This window comes from Juglans regia, chromosome 2 (assembly GCF_001411555.2).
Source record: "Juglans regia cultivar Chandler chromosome 2, Walnut 2.0, whole genome shotgun sequence".
NCBI lineage: Eukaryota > Viridiplantae > Streptophyta > Magnoliopsida > Fagales > Juglandaceae > Juglans > Juglans regia.
The window spans coordinates 29885920-29895827 of NC_049902.1; the positions used below are offsets into that span (position 1 = coordinate 29885920).

Genomic DNA, 9908 nt, shown 5'->3' on the forward strand with positions numbered 1-9908 from the left:
TCATATATATATATATATATATATATTTTTGAAACGGCGTCCGAGCCTCCCAGTCCCAGACTCCCTCTCCCCAGACCTAGTGAGTCCCAGACTCCCACCCTTTCCCTCTCCCTCTCCCAGTCCCAGACTCACTCTCCCTCTCCCGTCGATCCCTTTCTCATCTCTCGTCGCCGACAACCCACAGCCCTGTCTCCTCTACGTTGCCAACGACCCGCACGGCCCACATCCCACTGTAAGTAAAAATACCGAATCTTTAGTCTATATTTTTGCCTTGCTTAGTTGTTATTGTTAATTTTTTGAGAAATTTTTTGGGAGGAAGATGAAATACCGAATCTTTAGTCCCTGTTTTTGCCTTGCTTAATAAAAATATTGTGATTTGTGACTGACATTGTGTCGTGTGTGATAGAGCAATGCCGAAATGAGCTTATGCCAAAGGCCTAAAATGCTTACAGTGTGATAATTTGTGTGTGTATGTCTGTGATAGACTTGTGGGCTGTGTTTAGAAATTTTATTTTGTTATCAGTCTTTGAATCAATGAATTTAAAGCATGAAATGTGATGAGTGAACTAAACTTAGATTAGAGTCTTAGACTTGTGATGTTTGTTATGTTGCAAACTAGCTGTTGTGATAATGTACGTGATAACGTATTAAGTACTTGATGTTTGCTATGCTTTATAATGTACGTGATAACGTATTAAGTATTAATGTGTAACATTTATGTTTTGTTTTATAATTAGATGGATTCTTCGTCATCTCCGATTGATGTTGATGCATCAACACCATCCATTAACTTGGGAGATGATATGAGGGAGATCCAATCATCAAAACCCCTAGTGCCCCTACTAGTTCTACTTGTCCATTACCTATGAAACGAAAATGGAAAGATACATCTATTGTTTGGGACCATTTTACGAAGGTGGAGGGTCATGTTATAGATGATTCAAAGGCTAAATGTAATTATTGTGACAAGACGTATGCTTGCCACTCAAAGAGGAATGAGACTTCAACAATGCAAAACCATTTGTCTTCATGTCCTAAAACTCCTCATAAATGTGAGCCTTTAGATAGGTACCAAAAAATATTAACAGGTGAGGCAACACTTGAGGAGGAGGTTGGAGAGAGTGATGGTATGTTAAGGAGTCTTGTAACCCACAAATATAGTAAAGATGTTGTGAGGTTGGCGACTGCAGAGATGGTAATTGTTGATGAATTACCATTTAGAGTTGTTAAAGGACATATATTTAAGAAAGTGTGTTGGTCTTTTGAACCTCAGTTTAAAGTGCCATGTCGTGTCACAGTAACAAGAGATTGTATGAAATTATATGAAAGTGAAAAGAGAAAATTTAAAAAAGTGTTAAAAAATGGTAGCATGAGGATTTCATTGACGACCGATATATAGACATCAATATAAAATTTGAATTATATGTGTCGAACTGCACACTTCATTGATAAAAATTGAAAATTGCAGAAAAAAATCATTAACTTTTGTTTAATCCCTAATCATCGAAGGGAAACTATTGGAAGATATGTTGAGTCATGCTTGTATGATTGGAGCATTGATAGAATATTTATTGTGATAGTTGATAATGCAAGTTCAAATGATACTCAATTTCATATTTGAAATAGTTTTTGAGTGGGAATTTGTTGGGGGTAAGTATATGCACATGAGATATTGTGCTTATATATTGAATTTTATTGTGAATGAGGGTTTGAATGAGTGTAATGACGCCATCACAATGATTAGAAATGCAGTTAGATATGTGTGTTCATCTCCCGCAAGATTAGACAAGTTTAAGAGATGTGTAGAAAAAGAAATTTGATTATAAAAAAATGTTGTGTCTTGATGTACAGACACGATAAAACTCAACTTATATGATGTCGGAGGCATCTGAGAAGTTTGAGAAGGCTTTCAAGCGGATGGAGAGTGAAGCTTATAATTACCTCTCTTATTTTGATGATGGCCCTGGGTCTGGGCACATGGGGCCTCCTAAAGCTAGGAAGTGGAAGATAGTGAGGATTTTTGTTAAATTTTTGGAGATGTTTTATGATGCCACTAATAGATTTTCTAGATCTTTATATGTGATAGCCAACACCAGTTTTCTGAAGATTTGTGATCTCCAAAATGAGTTGATGGAGTTGAGCGAGAGTCCTAATAGTTACTTGAGGAGTATGACCATAAATATGAGAACAAAGTATGATAAATATTGGGGGTCATTAGACAGGCTGAACTTGTTCATGTTAATTGCAGTTGTGCTTGATCCACGGAGCAAGTTAGAACTTCTTACTTTTCACTTGAGAAAAGTTCATGATGAATTTCATGCTGAGGAGTTGGTGTTGAGTGTGAAACAGGTATTGAAATATTTGTATGCGGAATTCGGCTCCACTACGAGTACCCAAGAACATGTGCCTCTCTGACATATGGAACCATGAATGATGGTGATGGCAAGCGTGAGACCAAATGGTTCTACGAGTAGTATAAAGCATCTTTTGCCATGGGATCTAATATTGCCAAAACAGAAGTAGATCAACATTTATCAGATGGTCGTGAGGCACTCTCCACATCGTTTGACTTGTTGACTTGGTGAAAAATTAATTAGGCTAACTATACCATACTCACGATGATTGCACGAGACTTATTGACCATGTCTGTTTTCACAGTTGCATCCGAGTCAATATTTAGTATAAGATGTCGTATGCTTGACCCTTTTTGGAGTTCATTGGCTCTGAGAACTGTTGAGACACTGATTTGTACTCAAAATTGGTTAAGACATCCGGCAACAATCATTGATATCTGGGAGGCTATGGATAATGTGGAGAGCATCATAGTAGAATTAGGTAATATTTTCTTTGTAATTTAATTTTAGTATTTTTTATAAACCAAATTCACTAACATTGAATGTTTTATTCTTATTATTAATATTTATTAATGTTTGTATATAGAGTTGGGTACACAATGAAACGTGACAAGTATTGAAGATTGAAGGTTGACGGCTTGAAGTTGAAGTAGCAAGTAGTAACTATCCAATTTGTTGTCATTTAATTATGTTATATTTTTTAGTTACATTTTGCTATGCTTAAGACAATTTATTTATTTATTTATTTTTAATATGTATTAAGTAATACTAAACATCTAGTGAAATTATTATTTTTATTTAATTATGTAATAAGTAGTAAGTAATAATTAATATAGTTAGTTAGCAATAGTAAAAAATTATAAATGACATTACTATTAAAATTTAAAATGAAATCAACTCAAAAAAAACTTAAAAAAATCTTGGATAATGAAATGAGAAAAAAAAAGTTTAAAATATTTGTTGAATTGGCCCAAATTGGATAGAACAAAAGGTCAAAAAAAAGATTAAAAAAAAAGTCCAAACCGACCGGAAACCGGCCGGACCGAAGCCGGCCAATTTCAGCACTTAAGAGCATTGGCAATGGACTAGCCATTGCCAAGTCTAAAATTTGGCTAAAATCTTACATTTTGGCTATTGTATTAACTTTTGACTATCTAAGTCCACATTGGACTAGCTATTTTAAAGTCAAAATAATATTATTATATTATATATTTTAATAATATTTGATAAATTTTTTTTTTCATATTTTGTAAATATACTTCATATATTTTAATAATATTTGATAAAAAAAAATTATACAACAATTCTTGAAACCAACAAATTAATTTTTGCTAACCTTTTTTTTTTGCTATTTATATTTTTATATTGTGTATTAAGCTAATAATGATAGAAAATAAATGTACCCTCAATTAGAAACTTTATCATAAAAGAAAAGTAATTTGGCAAGAAAAATTACCAAAAAGGGAGGGAAAAGGAGGGAAATTGAGAAAAAATAATAAAAAACTCATTTGGTCCTTCAATAGTGTATAGCCAAATATAGCTAGGTGGGGAAAGTTACTGTAGCTCAAAACTAAAATATATGGCTATAGCTAGTTCAATGTAGGAATTTTGTGATAAAAAAAGGTAAAATTTACACTTGGCTTTGACAATGGCTAGGCCATTGCCAATGCTCTAACACCAGTCGGTTTCGAGCGGTTTTTGTCCATAAATCATGGCTGTCGGTCGGTTTCGGTTTCCTGAGAAACCGAACCGATAATATCGGTTTTCAGGCCGCATTATATAATAGGGAGTGTCGTTTTTATAAATAAAAAAATACCGAGAATGTTTTATTTTTCGCCAGAAGAACCGACGTGTATGCGTGTCTATATATATGAGACACGGTTCTCTCGTCGTGTAGTCCCCCAATCAAGATCGAGGAAGCTCCCCAAACACCGCTCCCAAAACACTCTCCAATCTTCCTCTTCGATTCAGATTTCCGATACCAGCAAAAATGAACGACGCCGATGTGTCCAAGCAGATCCAGCAGATGGTCAGGTTCATCCTCCAGGAAGCCGAGGAGAAGGCCAACGAGATCTCTGTCTCCGCCGAAGAAGTACGCCCAAATTCTCTCTATTTCCACTGCCTTCGGGTTTTTCAATCCCAATATTTTGAATTTTCTTGGATTTCAGCCTCACTTTGTTTCTTACATACTGTATTTTTTAACGTATATGTATGTACTGTAGAAAGGATTTTGTAAGTGATCGTTTCTTGTTGGTGGCAGGAATTCAATATCGAGAAGTTGCAACTTGTTGAGGCAGAAAAGAAAAAGATCAGGCAAGAGTATGAGCGGAAAGAGAAGCAAGTTGAAGTTCGAAAGAAGATGTAATTTTTTGGAATTCGTTTTTGACTTCTCATTTCATTCGTGCAACTACTTTATTTCCTCTCCTTTTGTTGTCAGGATAGGTTTTAAATCGAATTTCAACTGCCACAATTATAGGAATTGAATTTTGCTGGAAAAAAAGCTTGTGGAAATTAGTTCTTTTTTGAAACAAAATTATCGAGATAGGAGTGCTGTTAGTTGGGTTAGCGGTATTAATGTGGTTCTGTTTGGCTTTGTTATGATTGTAACGAATGGTTGGGAATGCAATTTTTAACAAGGTTTTTTTTGCCACAATTATAGGAATTGGACTTTTCTGGAAAAAAGCTTTTGGAAATTAGTTCTTTTTTGAAAGAAAATTATCGAGATAGGAGTGCTGTTAGTTGGTAATTAGTTGTTATGTTGGTGTGTTTCAGCGAGTACTCAATGCAGCTTAACGCTTCTCGGATAAAGGTTCTTCAGGCTCAAGATGATGTAGTTAATTCCATGAAAGAGGCGGCATCAGAGGAGCTTTTGAACGTGAGCTATGACCACCATGTATATAAAAGGCTTCTGAAAGATCTGATTGTTCAGGTCAGCAAACCCAACATCCTGAATTTGTGTCCTGCATACCATTTCTATCTACTTGCATTAACATGTATAAATCCTTTAGGTTTTTTCACAGTTCTTGGGTAGTTTTTGTCTCTAAATAGGTTAGAGTAAATTAGATTATTTCCTGACTAGAGAAATAGATTATCAGACAATACATTTAGTATATGCATATAAACCCCTAGGGGTTGGCTCAAGTGGTAAAGGCTTTGGTCTTGGTGGTATGCTCCCTCCAGGTCTACAGTTTGAATCCTCTTTAGTGCAAACAATTTCTAGGGGCCATCGAACTAGGGGAACTTCCCCTTGAATTACGCGATATGCACTTGTGGACTCGTTGTTGAGGGCTTATGCACCGTTGGGATTAGTCGGGACTTTGTTCTTGGGCATCCGGTGCCAATAAAAAAAAAAGTATATGCGTATAAACTCTTTCCCTATCTTTGAGGAATAATTAGTTGTGCAAGTAGATTAAACACTTCCCCTATCAACTCCAAGAACTGTTGAAAAGCGTAAACTGGAATTACTATCATCTGTGATGGTCGCTTGAGTTTTCAGAATCATATTTGGTGATGGTTTTGTATCTATTCTTAAATGGATTGTGGCTGTTTATGCTACAAGAGAATTGAATCCATATTATCTTCAATGGATGCTGAAAAGAGTTATAATTGCTACGAGTTTGAGAAAATTTTGTCAGGAGATTAGCTATAAGCAGTAGCTGGGATTACTGATCTTGCTGCTAAGAGAATGATTCTGTGTTGCAGAGTTTGCTCAGGCTAAAAGAGCCTGCTGTCTTACTGCGTTGTCGCGAAAATGATCTTCACTTGGTGCAGTCTGTACTGGATTCTGCAGTGCAGGAATACTCTGAGAAAGCAAATGTTCATGCACCTGAGATCATAGTCGACAACAAGATCTTTCTTCCACCCGCTCCTAGCCATCATAATTCACATGTTTCTTCCTGGTAAGTTTTGCATTTTCATTGATACACTAAAAGTTGCGTGATTCAATTTGTTATTCTTTTTTGCCAATTATTTTTCATGTAGGATGTTTGGGGCTTTGTAAAGTGTCCAGCTGAGTTGTACCAAGTTATTGAAATTGACTTGCTAACATATTATGTTCCCAATATATATCAGGAAAAACATCTCATGTCTCAAACAGTCTCTTTCTCTTTATTATACAATATATGTTGATGGAAAAGCCTTCTGACCACTTTTATTGTTGTTCAGCTCTGGAGGTGTAGTGTTAGCTTCTCGAGATGGGAAGATTGTCTTTGAGAACACCCTTGATGCACGGTTGGATGTTGTATTCCGTAATAAGCTTCCAGAGGTATTTCCGGTTTAAACTGTGGATATGTATACTTGCCTTGCATAAATGCATACATAGACATACTTACATTAATGCATTTGTTTTTTTTATTGGTAGTCAATTATTTTTACTGTGGATCATTACCAATGATGAGTATTTTCTTCACTTAAGTTATTACACATTGTCATTAAAATGCGAGCATCTCATCCGAGACTTTCTGCAGTACCTATATTCTTCAGAGTTAGAATGATAACAGTGCACGGTGAGACTGCAATTTAACAAAGTTTATATTTTTCTTGTTGCAGATCCGCAAGTGGCTATGTGGTCAGGTTGTGGCCTGATGGGTTAAATTGTATTGTTTTCTTGGCCCTAAATTATTCAACTCCTAAGATTGGTTTTCAACTATAAGATCTATTGTCCAATTGCTTTCTTTCTGTATTTTCTTTCTCTAGTTTGCCGAAAAACTTTATGTACTAAAGTTAGTGTAGATGTTTTCAGTTTGGTGCTTATATCGTTTTGGGGCATGGAACAGTACCTTATTATTCTTAGTCATAACCCTAATAAAAGCTACCGGCTTTAGCATCGCTGTTATTTGTCCACCTCTATGCGCTGAATGGTTTGTACCATACAACCGTTCTGCCAATGCTTCTATGCAAACTTGGCATGGTTCTATGTGGCTTTATGAATGCGATTTGTCCGATGCCCTCGACCCCTTGTAAAATCTAGTTGAATGATGTTATGAGGTACCTGATTTAGATTTTTTACCCAGAAGAAATGAATTTTCCAGAAGTGTGTGTAAGCATGGTTCACATTTTGCAGTGATGTGGCCAATTAATCAATTAATACTACTCTTTGGGAGGAAGATTAATGGCTTTAGTGGCTGCTCTAAGGTAATAGCTATAATTCGCGATTTTTATCCTGTTATGGTCGCGGACTCTGCTTCTGCTCCTCCTCTCCCTCCAATGAAAAAGCCTGTCTAAGAAATGGTCCAACAACAAAATGATCTATCTCTGAACTTGTTAGCTTTCGAAATAAAATTAACATGATGGGATACATTATACGCATATGGAGTTAAATAAAGTGAAGACAGGCTGTGTTTGCATGGTCGGATTCCTCGTCATAGAAAAATATTGCCGTTGCTCTGTATGTGAATTTTGAGGCCTCGTTTGGTTACAAGTTAGATAAAAATTAAAATTTGAATAAAATATTATTTTTATTTTAAAATTTTGAAAAATTAAAGTGTTTATTATATCTTGTGTGAAAATTTAAAAAAATTGTAATAATTATATAGATTAGTTTCATCTCATCTTCATAACCAAACTGTGATTTGTGATCGTTATCCCCGTCTAGTATCTGTTCCATCAGGATGACTAACACTCTGCTTCCCCACTAAAAAGATAAGGGGGAAGCGCTCCAAGAGCATCCTATGGTTGAAATAATAATATAAGAATCGATTGGTTTGGTTTGGTTCAATGACTGGTTTAGTCGATATCAATTTCTTCGACTTAAAATTCATGAAAACTGGTTCGGTCCTTATTTTCATGTTTTGGAGATCAAATTGAACCGAACCAAATAGAATTATATAAGGGTGTTCAACCGGTCCGGTTTTTTCCGGATCCGGTCCGAAACCCGGAAATCCGGGTGCATCCGGGCGGTTATCCGCCCGGATTACACCCGGGCGGTTAAAATATTCCGGATCCGGTTAAGGATTCGGTTATGTGACCCGGTTATCCGTAACCGGGTCCTTTAAAATGAAAAAACCGCATCTCCTTCTTTCTCGAATCCGCTTCTCCCCCCCCTGTTCTCGAATCCGCTTCTCTCTCACTTAGGTTTGCAGCTCTCGTCTTCTCCAAGCTTCGCGCATCTGGGTGAGACACGCGGAAGCTACCATCGAAGGCTCTCTCTCTCTCTAAGCTCTTAAGGTACCTTTCTTTATACTTAGGGTTTTCTTTGGACTCTCCGACCATTTATCAAACTCACAATGCAACTACAACTCAAACTCTTCATAACATGTGTTAGGTTTTCTGCCTTTTTCTTTCGTTTTGTTGAGGTTGTGTGGTTTTGTTTTGATTCGGGATGACTATCCTCGTTCAGCAGCTTGAGTTTGGTAAATTTTTTCTACTCCTTTCCTTTTTTTTTTTTTTTTTTTCTCGTTCATTTTTTGTTTACATTTTGTTTACATCTTTATATATATTTTTTATATATAAAATTAATCTCTAAATATGCCCATCTGATCAATTTTTTTTTTTGGTTTATTAATCTGAATGACTATATATCCTCATCGAGCAACTTGAGTTTGGAAAATTTTCAACTATTTTTCCTTTTCTTAAATTGTTATAATTTATGATCTGATCAGTGTTCATCATATATTATAGGTATTTTCTTCTAATTTTTAAATTAATATTTTAATCTCTAAATATGCATTCTCAAGATTTTTTAGATTTAATATTCTTAAACCCTTTTTCATCAGCCGTGCTTTTAATAAAAAAGAAAATTGAATATTGGCTAAACCTTGGTGTTGGACGGTGGATTTGTTGTGCCACAGATCAATTCATTTCCTTTAGGTCTGCACTTTTTGCATAAATTTGTCGTTTTGAAACTTAACAATATCCATAAATGAAAGTGCAATGTTTCTACTACCTTTTGGGCCTCTAAAACTTGAGAAATAAGGCTATGAGATCTGTCAAAAACTGATTTCACCACTGAAGAACATGAAAATATGCAGTGGATAGATTGTGTTTGATGATCTGCAAACGTCATGTCTATGAGCAAGAGAGAATGCCAAAAGCATTTGTGGCATTATGTGCATTTGGTTCCCATAGCAGCTCATTTTATACATAATGCCTGCATATATTCACTTGTTGCTGCCATAATATCTGTTTTATTTTTTACCTTGCTTATTATTTAGGGACATACACCAATTTTTTCTTATGTATCCACCAAGTGTTACAAAGACACTTGGATACATCTAGAGAGTAATCCAAATATCCATAAATATCCATAAGCTTAGAGAGTTTAAAATATGCAATTATGTTGGCTCTTTTTGTAGAGGGAACATTATAATAATTTCAGTGAGGAGAATAAAACAGGGGAAGAAAGAACAGCAAGGAAAATATTGAACTTTGTTCTATTGCTTGCCTGTGTAGTTATGTGTTGGGTCCATGTTGCATTGATTTGTTTTCTGTTGCTTTGTTGCAAGGTGAGAATGAATCTAGTTAGACTATTGAAGGTGTGTCTTGTGATGCAGTTGATAATAAAAGGCCGTAGTCCCTTGTACATGTAACTGTAGTAATTTGTGTAGTCCTCTACAT

General features: G+C 35.5%; 1 protein-coding gene across 1 annotated transcript; it reads left to right on the plus strand.

Moving 5' to 3' along the window:
• The first annotated feature begins 4189 nt into the window (after nt 1–4189).
• LOC109020393 (V-type proton ATPase subunit E-like) lies at nt 4190–7184 on the plus strand. Its single transcript, XM_019002843.2, has 6 exons — nt 4190–4446; nt 4615–4715; nt 5127–5283; nt 6057–6253; nt 6519–6618; nt 6903–7184. The coding sequence occupies exons 1-6, from the start codon at nt 4345–4347 to the stop codon at nt 6936–6938; spliced, it is 693 nt and encodes a 230-aa protein (XP_018858388.1). The 5' UTR covers nt 4190–4344; the 3' UTR covers nt 6939–7184.
• The last annotated feature ends 2724 nt before the right edge of the window (nt 7185–9908 follow it).